At 41.1% G+C, this 22088-nt stretch overlaps 1 protein-coding gene across 3 annotated transcripts; it reads left to right on the forward strand.

Annotated features, from left to right (window-relative positions):
- Positions 1 to 640: 640 nt before the first annotated feature.
- On the forward strand, positions 641 to 21736 carry LOC308305589 (uncharacterized protein). 3 transcript variants are annotated; one of them, XM_080750406.1, is made up of 20 exons: positions 641 to 768; positions 1045 to 1097; positions 5480 to 5623; positions 6319 to 6388; positions 7135 to 7280; positions 7658 to 7744; positions 7849 to 7914; positions 9192 to 9512; positions 12210 to 12827; positions 12929 to 13390; positions 13483 to 13546; positions 14055 to 14145; positions 14247 to 14388; positions 14641 to 14745; positions 15410 to 15521; positions 17214 to 17418; positions 17857 to 17943; positions 19727 to 19829; positions 20360 to 20438; positions 20963 to 21736. In XM_080750406.1, exons 2-19 carry the CDS (start codon positions 1056 to 1058, stop codon positions 20417 to 20419), a joined length of 2925 nt encoding a protein of 974 aa, XP_080606532.1. In that variant the 5' UTR covers positions 641 to 768; positions 1045 to 1055; the 3' UTR covers positions 20420 to 20438; positions 20963 to 21736. The 3 variants fall into 3 exon arrangements, with proteins under 3 accessions (XP_080606532.1, XP_080606533.1, XP_080606534.1); XM_080750407.1 differs by having other exon boundaries at positions 7849 to 7905; XM_080750408.1 differs by lacking the exon at positions 5480 to 5623.
- The last annotated feature ends 352 nt before the right edge of the window (positions 21737 to 22088 follow it).

The raw sequence follows: 22088 nt of genomic DNA on the forward strand, positions 1-22088 counted from the left end.
CAAACTGTTTAGCCCGTGACCCAAAAGATAAATTAGACATTAGCCCCAAGCACCCAACCTAGCCATAAATTATAACTACCAGGAGCGGATGCTAATATGCGGAGGTTATGTCTCTCCCCTCCGCATATTAGCATCCGCTCCTGGTAGTTATAATTTATGGCTACACCCAACCCAAGTCCCAAACTAGTGAAAGTAGCAGATCTCACAAATTGAAGATCGATGTTTTTCCTCCACTACTTCTTAATTATATTGCTATTAATATTAATTATTCATGGAATTTCTTTTTAAATAGTAAAATAAATGGGATTTTACTCGAGTCGTGGAATAAATGGGATTTTACTCGAGTCGCCACAAATGGGTCCCGACCCACTGTTTGGGAAACAGTGCTATAACCAACCGCTCCGCTCCGCAACCAACCAACGGTTATTTGGTTCATGTGTGTGTGGTGGTGGTGCACTGCTGCAGTGAGTGCAGAGCTTGTTTGTTTGTTTGTTGGTTTACCGTCCCCAACGCCAGCCCAGCGGCTGCAGTGGTGACAGAAAACGAGTGCACACAATTTGCCTTGTGGGAAAAGTGTGCATGCATTGTGACTGTGCGTGTGTGTGTGTGTGTGTGTGTGTGGTAGTTAGCCAGGCAGCCATCGAACGAATGCGGAAACAACACATCGCATTGCATAAAACACACACAAACATTTGTTTGAAGAAGCAGAAAACCTGCCACAGCAGTCCACCGCACACATTTACAAGTCTGAAGGAGAAGAGGACAGAGGTAAGAACTCAGTGAACCCATGCAGCAGAGCTTGTGTCATCATCATCATTTTAAAGTTCGACTTGGTCTGTAGATGTTAGCTCTTTTTGCTAAGCACTGAAGACAGACAGGTCTAGACAAGACCCATGCAGGCCGAGGAGAGATATCACAGGCCTGCCTGATATTACAACAAGGACGTGCAGATCAAGATATTGTTTACGGTTACAATAATATGTGGTAACCGACTCCAACTGATAACGGATTGATTATAACTGTATTTTATTTTCTTCTACACAGTCGGTGCAAGTATGCCGAGAATTCGAGAGAACTCGCGACTTGAGCGCACACATGTAAGTATGAAGGAGCTTCCTATAGGAGCCTAATCTGACGCATGTTCTCCCGACTTTAAGGCTGGCAAGAAGAGACAGTCAGAGTGTACAACATCAGGAATACATTACATGAAGTAGTTGACAAAACAATAACATGGTAAATCGCCATGTTAAGTGGAGTGCAAATAAAATAAAAAGTGCTGCGAAGTAATATGATACCATGCCATGTAAACAAACAGCTGTCTTATTCTATCTGAATATGTCTAAACCATTGGTCACAAAGTGGGGTTCCAGGGGGTCCCCAGATGAATGATTGATGGTTAGGAACCAGATGGACCCATGTGTAACTCTTGAAAGTGAACACATGGAAGCAGGTCCGTTTGGTTCCATGTGTACACTCTCAAGAGTTGTGGTGGTCCATGGTCTAATGCAGGGGTTCTCAAAGTGGGGTCCAGGGACCCCCCATGGCCCCCATATCAGTTATTTTCAAAACATCTTGACATTCTTTGTAAATGTAAAATAAGGTTTTGCAAAATGTTAACACCGCCGCGGCACAGAATCTTTTCAGGTGGGGGTCCGTGGCCAAATACATTTGACATGAAGTGAAAAAGTTTGAGAGCAACTGGTCTAAACTATAAGCAACATATCATACATAGCATTTGTGAACGAGAAGACAATATAATGTCTATCTAAATCAGGGTTTCTCAAAGTGGGTGCCGTGATGCAAGTCCTGGGGTGACCGTGACGCACACAGGATACTTTGATAGTAGGGATGGTCCGATAAGGTTTTTTGGAACCGATCACCGAGCACCGATCACAAAAGTTTGATCACCCGATACCGATCAATCACCGATCCGATCAAGTTATTATTATTTTCTAAATGTTAATGTTTTAACTTTAAATAATAAATTCACTCATGAATTAATTTATATATTTGCCTTATAGTTATTATTCCTTCAGCACTGTGGAAATCAATACCCCAAAATGGCCTCAAGTGGGCATACTGAACGGCTGGTTGATGGGATGCACCGATCGGATCGGATCGGTGAATTTACCTTTTTTTTTTTTTTGATCTCGCTTTGATCGGCCCGATCCGATCCATTGCCGATTGATCGTTAACATCTCTATTTGATAGTATTTGGAATTTATCAATATCAATTTGGTTTATCCACTTAGAACCTCTATTATTACTTGCACTGTACTTGGTGTGTTCTTTTCCAATCTAAACCAATACATCTCTTTACCAAAATTAGCCGATCTACAAGCTCACAATGTTGAATGTTCCCCACAGAATAGGAATGCTTGGGTTCAAGTTCAAGAGGTTAAACCTTAAGTATAAAGTTATTTATAATCCGTCCTAATGGAAACCGATATTCACTCAAGTTACTGTATTTTAGGGGGAAATATTTTCATTTTTACATAGCGTAATATGAATATGAATAAATAGGTGCTAAAGTAACTCTGTTATTCAGGGGTGCTGTGGTGTAAAAGTTTATTTACAGGGGTGAGCCGAGACCGAGAACCAATGATCTTAATAATAAAATGTGAACAAAACCATACCTCACCATAGTCGTTTCTGTCGATGCATTTAAACGTGGCATATAGTTATGCTGGATTACAGTTGTGAGCATGGAACGGGCTTGATCAGTGTGTAACTCAGATACTTGTTTGAAGTGCAATTAATTTCAATCAACATTTAGTCACTGGGGCTGTAATAAATAAAACAAAATCTGGTTGGAGGCTTGGAGCGAATCAATACCATCTCAGAAAAGTAAATATCACATTCAGCGCCAAGATTCCTGTTTATTCCTATAAGACCTGGACTTATTTTATACTTTAGCTGTTGAAAAATAGCAGATATACAAGCTTGCATCTTTGAATGTATGTATTTTTAAGAGAACACTTGTAACTCAAACTTGGCTTCTGGGGGTCCCTGGAACTAAATATTTTGAGATGGGGTTGAGAAATAACCCTAGCATTTTGGGGGTCCTTGACGTGAAAAAGTTTTGAGCACCACTGACATAGAAACATGCGTTTTTCAAAAACCTTAGAAAACATTTATAGAATCGGGTCAAAAATATACAAAGTCTTTGCACAAATGTTCACAATTCTTTTTAAATAGCATATCTACAAACTTGTATATCTGCTATTTTTCAATAGTTAAATATAAAATAGCGGTTAAAGTACGGTAATAATTAGGGGTGTGTATCCATCCCCTACAAGGCGATTCGATACGTATCCGATACATGGGCTAACGATTCGATTCGGAAACGATACGGCTTACATACAGAACGATTCGATACGATTCGATACGGTGCAATTTCGATACGATTTCGATACGATTTCGATTTTGTGGATTTTATGCGATTCGATTGGATTCGATACGATTCGATGCGATACGGTGTGATCTGATACATAAGTTTAATGAAACATTAATTTTCCATTCAATTAAGAAGCTATAATCTATAAAGTAGCATTGCTGACCTTCAAATAATGGATATCTCATAAAAGACCATGGAATGAAAATTGTAAAGAAAGATGGATGACAAATCATAAAATAGACACAGACATGTAGATACAAAAAAGAATTAATGTAAACTACAAAGCCTACTGACATGGTTTGAAAATCTGTCTCACACACCCATTTCTAAGAACTTCACTTTAGCAGTTACAGTTGGTCAGGTGGAGAAATATAAAACAAACACACAAAAGGCCTGGCCCTTCAGGCTTCAGTACAGTGCAATAATTGTACTTTGCAAAGCTGCTATAATAACACTGAAAAACTAAAATACATCCTCACCAATGCCACAGATCAGATCAATCCTCAGCAATGCCACAGATCAGATCACCAAATAAAACTAGTAAAAGAGCCTGCTGTTATTCAGTCAATAAGATCATTTCAAAGAGATCCACTTTACAACAGTAACAACAGCAGTATAAAGTAGGCTATAAGTGCAACATTTGAAGTCTGGCACACATCATGTCTACTTGTTATCTTATGGCTCTACTGCAGTAGTTCTAAAAAAATCAATGTCAAGGACCTCCAGTTTGACATGGATCAGGCTGTCTTAAGTTTACCCAAGGGTTCATTAGGGTCCATTTGGTTCCATTTGTACACTCCCCTGAGTTACACATACCCAAGGGTTCATTAGGGTCCATTTGGTTCCATTTGTACACTCCCCTGAGTTACACATACCCAAGGGTCCATTTGGTTCCTATCATTTCGCCGAGGACCCCCTAGAACTCCCTCAAGGACCCTTGGGGGTCCCCGGACCCCACTTTGAAAACCAATACTCTATAGTAGCCCTTTGCCATAAAAGCTGATGCTGTGATTATTACCTTTGCTGTCGACAAGCGCGGGGACTTCTGATGGTTCTAGTAGAACCGGGTTCTACTGGGAAAAGTGTTATAATCCAATCCATTACTGTCGCATTCTTATAAAATCCAAACTTGCGTTTCTCCACTGGAATAATGAATCCATAGTGATGGAACTCAACTAACACGTTGTTGGTTTGTTTACAAGTCGCTGTGTGTCGCACATGCGAGCGTCATACACGCTGCATCGGAAGTAGCAGATCTATAAGTTTACAACCCATCCACATGCAACACCCTGTGGGCTTGTAGATCTGCGGCTTTCCGCAGGACAGTGACTGCAGTACGTAGAAACACAGCTCTATTTGGAGGACAGAGCAGCAGGGCGCAGGCAGCTTTTTCTTTTTTTCTTTCCGTTGCACTCACTGCAGCACTGACTGTGCTTTCAGAGCGCTCACTTTTGAAGTAATGATTTGTAACAGTAAACGATGAGTAAGTAAATTCAGAATTTCACAGCAGGTTAATTATTTAATGCTAAAATCCGATTAATCCGATTAATTACTTTAGGACCGATACATCGACCGATACGGCCGCGATTTGGACCGATCCGGGTAAACGCGCATCGATGCGGCCGTATCGCTAGTGTTGAAACCGATAATCGATTCATATCGATTTTTTCCGACACCCTTAGTAATAATGTGTTCCCCGACCCGGTCTAAATGGGTTTATACCCTGCTGCTCCTGACCTCAATTTGACAGTGACTATAAGTTATATATATTATAAGGAAAACAGTTGATTGGCCCTAAATTGTTTGCATGTTGCACAGTGCATGACAATGGAAAAAAAAATAGAGGAAATAGAGTTTAAGAAGGAATGAGGAAACCATATAGTGATTTCTTCAGAAACAGTGGGAATCCCCTCATGCAAGAGGAATAAAATGATCTATCTTAAAATAAATGGTGTGACTATTTTAAAAGCATGTTTAATAATAGTTGGTATTTGTTCATTGATAATATTTAATTTTTAGTTTGTATCCGTCGCATTCCTCATTTTAATACTTAGTAATTAGTTTTATATTTGTTTTTTCTAGGACAGGCCCAAATCTCCCGATCCGATATTCGATCCGGATACGGATCCGGAGGATCGGCAGGACGTCCTGGACTCTACCCCAAAACGCAGACACAGGCGCGGCGCTCCCAAAAATTTGTATAAGATTTTGGAAGATAATAACTGGGTCAGTTTTTCTCTCATAACCTGCTGTTTTGGTTGCTATTATTCTGGGGAAGTGTGTGTTCATGTGTCCGTTTGAATAATATCACTTGATCAAGCCCTTTCCAACATTCCAAACTACAAAATAAGTCGGCAAATAAAGTAAAAGAAAATAATAATAAAGAATGAAAAAACAAAAAATGTTACCTGATATCAGTCAGAATAGAGTGACAGAAATACATGTTGGTATCGAATTGCTATCGATATTGGCCGATATAAAAAATGCACTGGTATCAGCCAATATTCGGCTGCGGTATGGTAGCAGATGTGAAAAAGTAGGATTGGGACAACCCTAGTTTTTCTTTTTCTTTTTTTTATTAATTTATTCTTTGACTGTTGATTGACTGTATAGCCATATTCATTCGTTGTTGACTGTACATGAATTCATTAATTGGTGCTAGATACACGGTACTTACAGTATAATGACTATATTTATTATTGGACTCACTGTACATCATTTATGTTCACTTGTTCAGAGACCTAGTGCAGATATGTAGGGGCAGCATCTCAGCTCTCTACTTTTCATTCTTCATTCCCTTGTCTGCCGGGACCCTTGGTTCGGCCCCTTGGGTTTGAATACCCCTGCTCTAGCTCCTATGCATAGACATAGTTCAATTTGTTTGAACTTATAGATCTTTTTTCTCCTTCCTTTTTTTTCAGGATTCCGTGGTAGATTTAATATTCCGACGTAAGGATGACAGTCCTGTCCTAGATGCATTAAACTCCTTTGGTAAGTGTGTGAATATCATAAGAGTTGATACTCTGGTGTTTCCATGGCATGACCTTTATTAATGAGGTTTTATTAACCAGCTTACTGAGGAACGATGCATGACCCACCTAGCCTGGTATGCGATCCCGGTCGCTTGAATTCACATTATCACGTGTCTTCTGCAGACCGGTCGGTCTGTCCCCAAGTGCTGAGTGGGCGTTTTGCCAATCAGCGTTTGTTAATCACAGGGCCCTGAGCGCTGAGCTATGCCCCACCTAATAACTGTTGTACCTGTTGTCAAAGTACCTGTTGTACCAGTCTGTCTGTGTCCCTTTTATGCCCATTTATGGAGATCCCTGATCGCGCACAGGTGTTTCCTTCCTGATCTCTGCAGAGGCCGACGCGGAAGTGCCTCTCGCCTATGCCAACCGGATCTCCATATATGCACCTTATTTCATGCCCATACAGTATATGGAGATCCCTGATGTCATCACTAGATATCTTCAGGATAGTTCACAGACTGACCGCCGCATTGTCAGTTCTGTACAACCTGATCTCCATCTATGCTTATATATGGGTGCATTTCTATGCCTATATATGGGTGCATTGGTTGTATCGGAGGTTCTGGACAACCGCTTATTTGACAGAGTTTGAAGTCGGTCTGTGAACTACAGTAACACAGACGGACAGACTGATATTTCACATTGAGTAGCAACGTCTTGATCTTGTTTTAAACTAATTACAATGTTTTCTGTTGTGTTTTGAAGGTTTGGAGTTTGGTTTACCCATCATGAGGGCGTTGGATGTTGAACTGTCCAAAGACTTAATATATAGCGATGAAGAGGAGATTTTACCTGCAGAGCCTGAAGATTCTTCACAGCCTGCATTGCGTGAAGCACCAGTGTCACAAGAGGTGCTTAAAGTTCCAAGTTCCATAGACATTATTGCTTATACTTTTCATACTATGTTGCTGGATTTTGGAGGCTAGAATACATGGAATACGATGTATTCCAGTATGGTATGAAAATCAATTTGCAGAGACTTGATACTTGCCTGACATAATAGGTAAGCAACACATAATTGTGCACAATGTGAAGTTATGTTTTGTCAAAATCGTTGCTTTTTACTGCGCTGTAAAGCGTGGTCTTGCCTTTGGGAGGGAACTTTTTTTCTTCTTTCCAAAAAGCTTTACTTGTAGAATATGTTGGTGTGCTGCTGAGCATTGTCAAATTCGAATATGTTGGTGTGCTGCTGAACATTGTCAAATTCTATAATCTATGTATGTCTTAGGAACCTGGCAAACCAAAGGTAGCTGACAAACCAAAAGAATTGGTAAAGGAGGAAAAGCGTGCAGAGAAGAACAAGCGTAAGAAACAGGTCAGTGGCTGAAGAAGAATTCTGATTGTAAATGAATCTGAAATTGTGTTTAATTCCATCATGTGACAGCACAGACCACATGTCGTTTCCTTATTCTTTTACAGCGAAGAAAAGAGAGAAAACACGAATGGAAGAAGAAGCATTCAGCTAATGATATGTCTGTAAGTACTGTAAGTGTCATTTATATTGCATACAGTAGGAGGAATTCAGGAATTCTCAGAAGCATCTAAACTAGAATCATTCAGGGAGTAAAGGAGTAGAATGAGTTTAGAGCAGATCTACAGTACAAGCTCTCAACGCCTCCCCTCAGCTTCCACACATACAGTACAATACCTTGTTGTGTCTGGTAGAAACTATCCTAATAGACCATTTGTCAGCCTTCTGATTGGTCCCTGAGACTCCCTGACTGGCCAACCAGAAAAAACATTCACTTTTTGCTATCAGGGGTGGAGTTTGTGCAGTGGAGAATGTTGCTTCAGCCTTTCAAAAACTGTCCGCACTGCGCGACACGGTAATCGCCCGGTACGGCCGCGGTAGGTGATAGCGATCACGCTCATCATAATGAATAAGCTTCAACAAACTAGTTCACATGGACCTTATCAATGGTCTAACTAGTTACGATTGGGTACATATATTTTAAATGGGCAGAATTACGAAAAGCCAGCCTATTATGTATTATAGTTCTCCTCTTCCTACCCAAGATGCAATGCGCTTTCTATTTCTAAGAACTATTCTCTCTCTGATCCAGAGGATTAAACTAATTAAAACATATATTTTCGGGGGGAAACTACTGTTTTGTTATGTAATTACTGTACCCTTTTCTTCCCTTTTTATTAATATCACGTAGATGTGTTTTTTTTTGGTACTTTATATAGCTGTAATGAGGCTATGAACAAAAAAAAAATCCCATCCACTTCCACTATAAAAGAATCTGCAATAGTGATTCTGTCCCACTGTGATTAAACAAATTAAAACATATATTTTCGGGGACACCCCCTGTTTTGCAATGTAACTACTGTACCTTTGTCTTCCCTTTTTATTAATATCACCTAGATGTTTTCCTTTGGTACTTTATATAGCTGTAATGAGGCTATGAAAACATAAAAAAATCCCATTCACTGCCACTATAAAAACAATCTGCCCAGGGAAAATGTCCCATCATAGTAACAGGGCAGAATGGGGCGGGATTTGCAAACTAGTCCATTCACATCTTCCTTCATACCCCACCTGCTCCCGAAGCTTTCAGCACCTTCTGAATTCTGCCCTCCATCTTCTATTTGGTATTAAATACCACCAGTGATGCGTTGTTTTTCTGCCATTGGTGAAAGTCTTGCTCAACATTTGCGTCTAGACTGCCAGGATCATTGTTGATTTGTTCACAACATGAATTGGCCTATCTTGTTCAGGACTGACTTTGTTTTGAAAAAACTTTTATTTCTGTGTTAAGGATGATGAAGAACAAGAAAGTAAGGAGGAAGAAAGTAAGGAGGAAGAAAACACAGTAGAAAAAACATCTAAAGACGCTGAGCAGGCCAGTCCAGAAAGTAGCGCAACTCTAACCGAAATTCCAGCCACAGGAGTGGACAACGACATTAAGACCACGGAAGAGGCCAGTCCTGAAAGTAGTGTAGCTGTAACCAAAACTGGGGATGCCGTGGAAAATCTGCACGAGGCTTTGGCGAACAAGAAACCAGATAAGACGTGGACGTTTACGAACTGGCTCTTAGGCCATGCCAGAAAGGAGGAAGACCCGAGTGCACAAAGCAAGGTATTTATTGCGACCATAGGTCGCATTTACTATCAAAACCTGCACAAACTGTGAGTGAGTCCGTCCGTCAGTCCGTCAGTCTGTCTGTCACACCTCACACGTCACACTTTTTCCCTGCTTATATCTCCGCAACCGTTGCCCCGATCCATGCCAAATTTTGCACACACGTTCCTTGGCTGCCAAACTACAACCTCCAAGGACCCCCGGAGCTCCAGGGACCCCCAGGTCCCTGGGGGACCCCCAGATGTAAAAAATGACCAAATGCGCAAACTTGACCAAATGACCACCCCAACGGGGCTGCTCACGGGGAATTCCCGGGGACCACTGACTCCTGGAGCTCCAGAACGGATGCAAAAGTGGTGGCGCCCCCAGTGGAGGACCCCCTACACTGCAGCTCACATAAAATGCCGTAACTCAGGCTAGGAGCGACCGGGACAGCCGGGGCCGGTACCTATTCGTCCGCCTTGCCGGCGCGGAGACCCCACCCCTCATTTCTCACATGGCCCTCTTCTAGCGCCACCATGAGGCCGATTCTTGCAAAACAAATTTTTGGACACTGCTCCTACAATTTTCGCCCTAAAATCACGCAAATCGTTACACAGTATGTCTACACTCATCCCATCAACATGAATCTGTCCCATATAGCGCCACCTCCAGGCAGATTTTTAAAAACACATTTTTTGACACTGCTCCTACAGATTTTGCCCTAAAATCACGAAAATCACTACACAGTATGTCTACACTCATGTCATCAACATGGATCAGGAAGATTTTGGCAAAACACATTGTTGCCCTATTTGTGGAGATAAGTGACCTACGGTCGCTTATCTCCCGATTAGGGAGCCTTACTGGTTTACAATATTATCAATAACTTAACGTACTCGGTATAACAAATACTAAGATGAGATGTGTTAGTCAGTGTCAGTGATGTCAGCAATGGTGCTGCAAACCAAAGGCAAAACTAAGAAAGCCCAAATGCTACCACTCTCATGAAAGGAGAGAGCGACTGAGTGTGGCCACACCCAGCCTTTTATTTAATTTCTCAGCTCGTATCATGTTTCTTTATACACTGTAAAATGTTAATTTAACTCAAGAGTGTACAGTGTAATGTATGTATGTAGTGTGAGAATGGATGACCACCTAGGTGAAGTTTCAAGCGTCTCACGCTCTTCCACAGCCAAAGAAACGTTACAGCACACACCTTGAAATACCCACCCGGGAGGTGACATCACACAGCACCTGACTAATGTCCAATTAGGGATGGGAGGATAATCGTTATTATCGCTTATCGTGATAAAATGTTAAGCACTCACAATAATCCTATCGTGGAGATTGCTTAAGTTTAGGCTTGTCACCATACCCGGTGTTTTCAGTGTTATCGGTGCACGAGCACAACACGGAGTATGTTACCTTCACACAGTTTAAACAAAGAAAGAACTTCTCCGCTGCTCAGCTCTGCCCCGAGTGCAGCTGGCAGGCAGGCAGAGCGGCTCGCTCCAGAGCCTTGTACAGAGACAGAGTTCTGCCAATGCGGTGTCAGAAACCTGATCTGGTCCCATGAAGTGAACGGAGGTGACGAGACTCTCTGAATACAAGGCTCTGGCTCACTCCACAGACAAGCATATCATGTGACGAGAAGGGGACCAAATGGTAAATGGTGCATTTATATAGCGCTTTTATCCAAAGCGCTTTTACATAGATTGTGCATTACATTCACCCATTCACGCACACATTCATACACCGGTGGCGGAGGAAACCATGCAAGGCACCATCCTACTCACCGGGAGCAACTAGGGGTTCAGAGTCTTGCCCAAGAACTCTTCGACATTAACTCAGGGGGAGCCCGGATTCGAACTGGGAACCCTTCGGGAACCCTTTGTGTTCTAATAACGGTTTCTCTACCCCTGAGCTATGCCGCCCCTAACCAGGGGAGAAAGAAGCACTGCTCAGTCAGTGCTCACAAGACGACAACGCACAATCAATGGAGGACGGGATTTGATGTCAAAACGCTGTTCAAAGGCGCCTGTTTGGCGATATTTTGGTTTTAAACCCAATGCTTCAACACAGCGACAGAACGTTATGTAAGCCTGTTAATATTATAGTATACAATGCGATAGTATTCACAAGGAGCAAATGTTCGAGATATTTTGATTCTCATGATAATATATATCGCAGGGAGGCTTGTGTGCCTCCATGACACTGAAGGCTATACCAGCGGGGGTTCACACTCCCTGCCGGTTCAACTTTTCCAGCTGACAGGTGCTGCCCCAGCCTGTCAGAGTATACATCACAAATATCAGCCATCCCGCTCGGCTTCCCTCCAGAACACGGTCAATTGTGTTAATTTAGATGCTCGGCAAGCCACATGGCTTCAAACCCCTAGTCTCTGCAGTAGTAGACGTCTTTCCCCCCGTGTGCTTGCCCAGCGCCCCCTTTCTGTTTTTAAGAGCGTGAGATGCTCAAAACATCACCTATGTGATAATCTATTAAATACATTTTTGGGAGCATTATCCAGTATGCGGTGTCAATTTCAATTTTAAACGTCTTCCTGGCCATCACCTTGTTTGGTTGTGCATGTTTCTTTTGCTATGTATGTACGGCATCCTGTATTGAGTTGAGTCTTGTCTTGACATGGCTAAATGTCTTTCACATTACTAATGTGAATGCTATATTTAATAATACTTTCTTTCCCTGTAGGAAGTGGATGAAGATAGTTTGGATGTGTCTACTGCTGGATCTCCTGTCGAGAATCAATTGGATGAGACCCCCAAACTAGTGGATGAGACCCCCAAACTAGTGGATGAGACCCCCAAACTAGAGGACAAAGGAGAGGATGATTCGTCACCAGTAGTTCATGTTCCAGAAGAGAAGAAGTCTGTGCAGGAGAAGGCAGAAACTGAAGAAACTGAACTAAAAAAAGACCCAGAAGAGAGGTCTGTGCAGGAGAAGGCTGAAACTGAACTGAAAAAAGACCCAGAAGAGAAGTCTCTTCAGAAGAAGGCTGAAACTGAACTGAAAAAAGACCCAGAGAAGAAGTCTGCGCCGGTGAAGGCTGAAACTGAACTGAAAAAAGACACAGAAAAGTCTCTGCAGGAGAAGGCTGGAACTGAACTGAAAAAAGACCCAGAAAAGAAATCTGTGCTGGAGAAGGCTGAAACTGATCTGAAAAAAGACCCAGAGAAGAAGTATGTGCAGGAGAAGGCTGAAACTGAAGAAGCTAAACAGGAAAAAGTCCCAGAAGAAAATAAATCGGTGCAGGAGAAGGCTGAGGCTGAGGAAACAAAGCTGAAAAAAGGCAGTCAAATTGTCAAACAGGTGCCCTATGATGCATTAGAACATACTTTGTTTCCCTCTGTGTTTGTGTATGGCTGTTTAATATTATGTCTAATATATGTGTCTGTATGTTTCTTCATCAGAAAACCAAGCCTTCTAAAACATCAGAAGATCACAAAGAAACCATGCCTTCCAAAACTTCAGATCACAAAGAAACCGTGCCTTCTAAAACTTCAGAAGATCTCAAAGAAATCATGCCTCCTAAAACATCGGATCACAAAGAAACCAAGCCTACTAAAACGTGTGTCCATAAAGAAACAAAGTCTTCTAAAACCTCAGAAGATCTCAAAGAAACCAAGCCTTCTAAAACGTGTGTTCACAAAGAAGCAAAGGCTTCTAAAACTTGTGTTCACAAAGAAACAAAGCCTTCTAAAACTTGTGTTCACAAAGAACCAAAGTCTTCTAAAACTTCAGAAGATCACAAAGAAACAAATAATATCGAGAGGTGCAGGGAAATGGAGGAATCTTCTGTCCCCAGCCCACTCCCCAAGGGAACTGCTATTGGTGGTTTCAGCGACAACGGTGGCACTAATGATGATCTAGAGGTTTGGGATTTGTTATGTGCTATTTATATCCCCACATTTGCTGTTGCTTCTACTGCATCTACCTTATTGTCTTTTTCTATTTTTATTTAAAGCCCAGGGTGAGAAACAAGGAGGTAGTGGCAGAGGATTTAGCCAGAAAAAGTACAGAACTTGCCGGTAAGTTACATGTTAACCAGAAAAAGTCAGTGTATATTTACATTTGCACTGAATCTCTTGAAATGAACCAAGCATTATTATAACCAAGCATTTTATTATTAAATTGGTTGTGTCATAGGCTTGTACTTTTTCTGTTTTGTATGTGTCTATGGAGTTAACATTAATCGTAATAGATCACCGGGTGTGGTTATAATGTGAGAATTTGCCTTCCCTGTTTTGGTTTCTTCCTGAAAAGCTGGAAGCCTCTTGAGTCAAAAGGCCTGATCTGATTTAATGACATCATAAAATCATCCCCTCCCCTTTTACCATACACCCAACACCGTGGGTGTGGCTAACTTAAGCTGGGTCACCTGCTGTGGCCACATACAAACATAATTTCTGTACACTTTTTTGGAAAAAGTCTTCCTAGTATAATCATAATAGCTGATCATCATGTTTTAGGGGGGGGGGAATCATGGCACCCTATCTGTAACAAACATTATACCAAGCCACTCCATCTCTCTTTCAGCTGTTGGAAATCGCTATGCGGCTTGTGGACAATATGAAGCGGCGGTCAAATGCTACACCGACGCCATTAAATACAACCCACAGGAATACAAGTGAGAAAACACCTGGGATTATGTATACTTAAAACCAAAACACTCTTTTGCAATTACTGAACGATTGTGTTTATTGTTCCTCCTTCCTCCGTCCAACTCAGGTTATTTGGAAACCGGTCACTTTGTTATGAAAGGATGCGGGACTATGAGAGGGCGCTAGCCGATGCCCGCCTGGCGCTTTTCATGGAACCTAAGTGGTTAAAAGGTCTATTTAGGAAAGGCAAAGCGCTGTGCGGGCTCAAGGTAAATCATATATCATTTACCCAACTATTGTATTTGAATTAATTTATTCCAAAAGTTTTCAAACATTTGCTTTTTTTCCTATTTCTCCATTATATAAAAATGTTCCCAGGGAACCTTTTCACGTTTTCTTTTTGTTTAGTTTTGTACAGACTGTGTAATCTACTCATTCAATACCATAAAACGTCTATTACTACATATAATGCTTGCTATTACGCTAATGTCACGTTTTACTTGTCTTTGCCTGCTACCCAGAGGTACTTTGAGGCATCTTTGGTTTATAAGGAAATACTGGAGCAGGAAAGCTCAAGCGCTGAAGCTGCCCAGGAGCTGAAGAGGGCACAGACCTTACACCTAATGGTAAGACTTACATCTAATAGTAAGACTTAGGCCAAGGCTACACAGAGCTGGATATTTGTGAATCTAGACATTTTTTGGTGCTGTTGGGGCTTGTAGCCACACAAAGCTGGATATTTTGGCAGTGAATCTGGATATTTTTCAATCCGGATAAATAAGTGGAGACACTGAAAAATATCCGCTTCTCTGGATCCGTGTAGTCATGATATCCGGATATTTCTGAAGACTTTACTGTGTGCATGCTTGTTAGACCTAGATATCTTTGTTGTGTGGACCTAGATATCTTTCTATGTGGATATCTGAAAAACCTGGATATATGAAATATCCAGCTCCGTGTAGCCATGGCCTTATACCTAATGGTAAGTCTTAGATCTAATGGTAAGACTTAGATCTAATAGTAAGACTATACCTAATGGTACGTCTTACACCTAATGGTAAGACTTACACCTAATGGTAAGACTTACACCTAATGGTCAGACTTACACCTCTCTCTCTCTCTCTCTCTCTCTCTCTCTCTCTCTCTCTCTCTCTCTCTCTCTCTCTCTCTCTCTCTCTCTCTCTCTCTGCAAATATATTATTATTAAAATCACAACCAAGGCGATGTGAAGGACGATGAGGCACAAGTAAGATTAGGAAATGATCATTATTATTATTTTATTCTGTTTAGGAAATGGGCTTCACCTGGGGTCAGAGCTCTGAAGCTTTGAAAAACCACGCTACGTTGGAGGAAGCTATCGATGCCCTGTTTGGCTCTGATGGCAAGCATCGTCGCAGTGGAGGCAAGTCAAAGCACACAAGAACTTCAACTAATCTATTTGTATTCCTCCATGTAGAAAAAGGGCTAAAAGTGTGAAAAAATATTGAACGCACAACGCAGTCACCGCACATTCCTACAGAGCTGCCCCTACACCTCTACCTCACAGACTGCTAAACAGCTCTGTCTTATAACTGTACCAAATCCAGACATCTGCGACCAAATTAGTTTGAAAGAAAATGCTGTACATTTGAATTGGATGCACTGTACATGGCATCAACTTCCAGTGTGTAATGATTTGTAGGAGCTGCAGTACCTACAGTAGTACCTACTAAAGTCAGTCTTATGGTAATTGTTTGGCAATATTATGGCATGCATGATCAGAATCCTACATACATCTTAAAGCTTCAATCCATAACATTATTTAATGAATAAAATGTTATTTAAACCATTAAAGGACAGCTTAGTTTTTTTTTTACAACAAGGGTTCATATTTTAGATTGCAATAAGGGAAAAGAAAATATGAGTGTTAAAATGTTGTCATTTACTTTCTGTTTTATCGATTTTGATTTCAGTGGGTGGAGGCATGTGTACAAGTGGCCAAATATGTATTTTTCTTTATTACTATTTACAGTAACTGCTAGCCCCCTGCATCTTGGGAATGGGCTTATTGTCTAAAAAGACATATTTAGCCACTCGTAATGTATGCATACCCCCACCCACTGAAATTAAAATCGTTTAAAAAAGCAGTTAATGGAAACATTTTAATACTAATCTTTTCTTGTCTCTAATCACAATTTAAAATATGAACCCTTGTTGTAAAAAACTAAGTTGTCCTTTAAGAGCGATTCTACAAATGCCTTCTAAATCAGTAGTTCTCAAACTCTTCCCAAGGACCCCCAAATTGATATGTATTTATCCACGGACCACAAAATGTTTTGTGCCAGGGACCCCCAGGGACCGCTTTCCCGGTTTTAATTGGTTAATGATGCACTAATAATAACAACTACAGTGATGGATGGTCTCACTGCTCTTCTGTTGAGAGAATTAGATCCTGAATAATGAACATTATAGATTACAGCATCAACAGTGAAAATGAATTATTTTACATTTATTTTCATTATAAATGTCATTATAAATACTCTGACATCAAAAAAATATATATCAGAAATCTACAGAGAAGCCTGCATATTTGATAACGGCTGAGAGGGTTGGAGTCTCACCACGCCTCTCAGCCGTTGTACAATACCAGGTACCCACATGTAAGGCTGTCACAATTATTACATAATCGTCTAATCGCGATTATTTGACATAATCGCGATTATCTTTCATAATCGTCATAATCGTTTCCATGTTAAAAAAATAGGAAAACAAGTCAAATAGTGGAAATAGCAGATCTACAAGCTCACAACGCGTCGCATCGCGACGCGTTGTGAGCTTGTAGATCGGCTATTTCCACTATCAATGTTATTTTTTTTAAGTAGTAAGTTGTCAAATATGTCAGTAATTTCTTTGTATATTTAGGTTATGTGTCATATCTGCCATGTGCAACTTCAAAGCCTAAAAGCCAAACAGAAATGTAACTATCAACGACAAAAACACAATTTAATTGTTAATCGCAATTATTTGAGTGACAATTAATCGTCATGTAAAATGTCATATCGTGACAGCCCCAACCACATGCCTCTTGTGGCTTATTGCTTCATCATGCCCTCAGGTCGGCGCTCGCAATCGGCAGAAGACGATGTCAGTCAGGACAAAAGGAATCGCCAGATGGAGGAGACGGAGGATGAGGACAAAAAGAAGACTGCTGCAGCAAACAGCCAGCCGAGTGTCCAGAAAGTGAAAGTGAATACACCTACCTCTATCGATCGCACCAGGACAAAGTCTCAGTCTCCCACTCCACGGGAGGGGGCCAAGACGTAAGGCACCGCTATGTTAAACCCCTATTTTCTGTGACGGGATTGATTCCAACAAATGTATTCTGTCAGATAATTGATAACGCTTTACTACAACTGTGCTTACATGGGCTAATGTAGAGCACATGGTAAATATGATTTCTATCTTGTGTTGGAATGAAGAGTTTTCATGTTTAGATATTTCAAAATAAGTGACTATTTATGTTGCACTTTTCAAAACAATGTTACAAAGCACTTAACAGTTTGATTATTTTATTGGACAAAAATGAAGAACAGTCAAAACAAAAAAAATGTAGTACAGCACAAGTACAGACAAACACCATACCTAAAGGGAACACCCCAAAAAAGCTCTTGTAGATAAAATAATACAGTTGTAAATATAAATGACTATGGTAATCAATTTGTAGACCAGTTATTTACTTTCATTCTCCCTTTTTATAGGAGCAGAGATAATCATAATTGTGACCTTTGGGTAGGATCCTTGGCGCCTACTGTTACAAAGATGAAGCTCTACACCATCTTCGGCAGGTAAAGTAATACGAGTGCTCTAAATCCCTGTGGGTCTTTTTGAAAAGAATACTAAGAGTGCACAAGCAAGTAAGCTTAGCAACTTGGGGGAAACGATCATTAGTTGCGTTGCGTTTCTATAAAGCTTATTCGAACATAGGAAGCGAATTATCAGAAAGTCGCAAAAAGACAAAGCGAATTTTCTTGGGAGACCCTGGGTCCGTCTGACCGACCTGCTGTAAATGACTCCCGACCCCGCGGGCTTGCACACAGTGCACAGAGCTGGGATCGGGGCCATCGGGCGGATTTTTTTCAGACCGAATCTGAGACGGCCAGCAGGTGCTGTGAGTTTGTAGATCTGCCACTTGTGGCACGCAACACGGTGTGATGAAGAAGGGTTAGCCAGGATTTACTTGGGTGATGTGACGGACGAGGCTTGCACACAACAATGGATGTTAATCGACGCATTATTTGCGCATCAACGGGTCGAGGCCGAAAATCGACGCGTCGATCGACTTTTTTCACTTTTTTTTCCCCCGCTAAGCAGCAGCTGAGAGGAGAGCACAACGGCGCATTACTTTAAGCAACACAACTTATGCAGCTGCACCCATCAGAACTTGCATCAAAGCCCTAAATAAATAAGTAAATATGATTGAAGAGTAAATAAATACTTGCTCTTAGCATGGAATGTTCTCTAGAGACTAGAAGCGGAGTGACAAAGTCCATGGAACGTAGTGGGAGCGTTCTGGCTGGCACCCAGGCTAGTGTATCAAATGTGTAGCTTTGGTCTGCCTCGCTCTCCCTCCCCAACCGCGTCCACGGGTGTGTCGCATTAACAACGAGTAGTGTATTTTGTGTTGTGTTTTATTGTCAATCCTGACAAAATCATCGGACAAGACGGCGACGCTGCCATTAACATTCGTGTCAAGCATGCATGCACAGGCAGGATCAAGGTAAACAAAACAACACATCTAGTCAGCGCGCACAGCTATGACGCGTGCATCAGACCAGTCCAGCAGTGTTTCTCAACCTGTAGTCCGTGGACCTGACTAGCACCGCATGCATGCGAATCTGCGATGCATGCATGCACAACACAGACATGCACTCGTCTCCGACACAGACACACACACACACACACACACCGGTCCTCTCACATTTGGAAAACATTAACGCTTATAACGTTTTTTGAACAAGTGATTAAACATTTTTGGGGGAAAAACTTTATAAAAAATAGAAGAATAAAAGATTTTTCGACTCGTACTTTTTGAGTCAAAAAAAGAACCCGCCCACTCTCAGAGTGGACTCTTTCTCTGGTCTGGATCTGGGTACATGAAACGGCCGTTCCCTCTCCAAAATTGCAGCTCCTCCAATGAGCGCGGGGGGTGGGGGTGGGTCTAACGAATATCCAATCCACGCAGCAGTTGAAATGATTCAAACGAAGTTCACACACCAGGCAGACACACGCGCGCGCCGATTTCACCAAGCTGTTAATGTTGATCAGGCCTACATGTCTCTGGTCGCAGTTCTGTGTGGAAGCAGTTTCTGGCACTTTGAAGTGTTTCCATTCAAAGATTTATGCGCAAAAGCCTTAATGCGCAAAAACGGCTTTATGGAAACGCAACTATTGTCTCTGCTCATGCATTCTCTTTTCCCCTCTCTCCTTCTGTCTTGTTTATTGTCTCTCTCCTTACCCTCTCTCCTCCTATTTTGCTTCTTGTCTCTCTCTTTCCCACTCTGTCACCTATCTTTTTTTTTCTTTTCTGTAACTTTCCCCCCTCTCCAACTGTCTTGTTTCTTCTTTCAGAGCTGGGACTGTCTCCAACGTCACGATGATCTCAAACCAACAGTATGCCTTTATCAAATTCACCAGGAAGGAGGACTGCGATAGAGCCATCAACATGCTCAATGTATGTTTGCCTTCATTCAGTTCTTTGTTAAAGCAATAATGCTCAGTCAAGTGGGAGTTCTTTCCTTAGAGTGTGAGTGTGAGTGTGTGTGTGTGTGTGTGTGTGTGTGTGTGTGTGTGTGTGTGTGTGTGTGTGTGTGTGTGTGTGTGTGTGTGTGTGTGTGTGTGTGTGTGTGTGTGTGTGTGTGTGTGTGTGTGTGTGTGTGTGTGAAGGTGTATAATAATGCTCAAGTGGGAGTTCTTTCCTTGAGGTGTGTGTGTGCCTGTGCATATTTATATGTAGTGTGCATGCTTAGGAACAGAGAGGGTGGATCTGGATCACTAGTTTCATCAAGAGTTATATTAGCAACCAAGGTACACTGTACTATTCTGATTATTGTAATCAGAATGGAACCATGTCTGACCATTCAGTGTCTTGATGGCATTGTTTGACACTTTGGTAGTGGGTGACTTAAGGCAATTATACGTTCAATAACTAATGTATGTCAATTGAATACAGTATTGTTAATTGTTAGCTTCTTGCTTGATCAGGGAATGGTGGTAGAAGGGTCTCCTCTGTTGGTGCGCCCCTCCAATAAATCCAGATTCTGAACTTCCACCCACTTTGAGGGTAAGTAAAATTAGACCATTCAATCCCCAAGGCCCAAGAGTGTGAAACTTTAAATCCCTGTCAGAGTGGATCAGATTTGGATTTGGGCATGTTAAAGATGATATCTAATTGCGTTATCTGATTATACCCAAAATATGAATCTGATCCTCTCAGATTGGGATTAAAAGTTGTGAACTGTTGGGCCCAAGCAGACATACTTGTCTAGAAGGAATTTGTCATATACAGTTTTGATTGATTGATTGAAGAATTTATTAGAAGTTTGCAATAGAAAAAAGTACAGTTTCATGACAGTACAAATCACTGGTACAAGGTACAAGGTCAACTAAAAGGAGATCCTAGAAAGCCGAGGCTTATTTCCACAGGAACCACACTTTAAGTATCTCATATAACATTGAAAGACAGACGGATAGAACATAGTACTTTATCTAGGATAATATCAGTTTCAAGAGCATAACATCAAAAAGTATTTCAACTGATATTAGCAAGTGCTAATACTAAATGGTATTGTTTTGCATGTCCCATAGGTTGCAGCAGGCCTTGTGTCTTGTGGCATGTTCCAGTGCTCAAAGGTATGGACCAAGACACATTAAAGTAGAGGAACACGAACCAATCATATGAGGGACAACACTTGCACACGAGAAGCTGCACGTTGAAAAAGGAGATCTCCGTGGTGATGGGAAGGTTATTTAGGGTTAGTTGTACACTGATGTCTATGTTGGGGGAGGGGTCTTTTGTTAAAAGAACAGCAACGGTAAATCTGTATATAAACAATCATGTATTCAGTTAAATTTTAAAGTGCAACTTTTTTATTTTATTTTTTCTCTGCTGCGACGCTAGCACGGTCACTGACCAAAGAGAAACGGAAATATACATGCAGTCGTACTAAAATGTTGCAGACAAGCTCCATCGCTAACCAAGAAGAAACTAAAATAGATACAACTGTACAAAAATATTAACCATATTAAATATTGTGCCTTGTGATATGCATTCAAATAAAAAAAAGGCCTGGCCTTGAGCACTCCTTTGCCGCAACAAAAGTTTGCGAGCAAACTTTTATGATATAATTTATAGAAATGTGCTGCTATTTTTTTTTTTGTCCAAATAGATGCCTAGATTGGAATATGGATTTTTAATTTGATTAGGATTTATTTTTTTTTAAATATCAGATTGAGATATCAAAATAACTCCTACAAGTAAAGTCAAAATTGATTATGATTCATATCTATTTTTTTATGTGCGTTTTATTGAGGTAAGCGAGTGTAGAGACATTAGAAACCTAGGGCAGAGAGGATTAACCCATTTAGAACAGGTATACATTTTGTGTATCATTATTTTATGCTTTAACTATTGAAAAATAGCAGATATACAAGCTCACAGCGCGGCACCGAGTGCCGCACTGCGAGCTTGTAGATCTGCTATTTTTTAAACATCGTGAAAATTAGAATTTTGACCCGATTTTAAGTGTCTTTTGAATCCTTCTAAGGTTTTTTTGAAAAACCTATGTTTCTATGTCAGCAATCTGGCCAGCCATCGTCAAAGAAAAGGTGCTTTTCACTTAACTGGAGCTCAGTTGGGCTGTTCTTGAGAGACTACTATGTCAGTGGTTCTCAAACCATTTCATGTGAAGGACCCCCAAAATTATATTTAATT

Source organism: Nannobrachium achirus (assembly GCF_963921795.1).
Source record: "Nannobrachium achirus genome assembly, chromosome: 20".
Lineage (NCBI taxonomy): Eukaryota > Metazoa > Chordata > Actinopteri > Myctophiformes > Myctophidae > Nannobrachium > Nannobrachium achirus.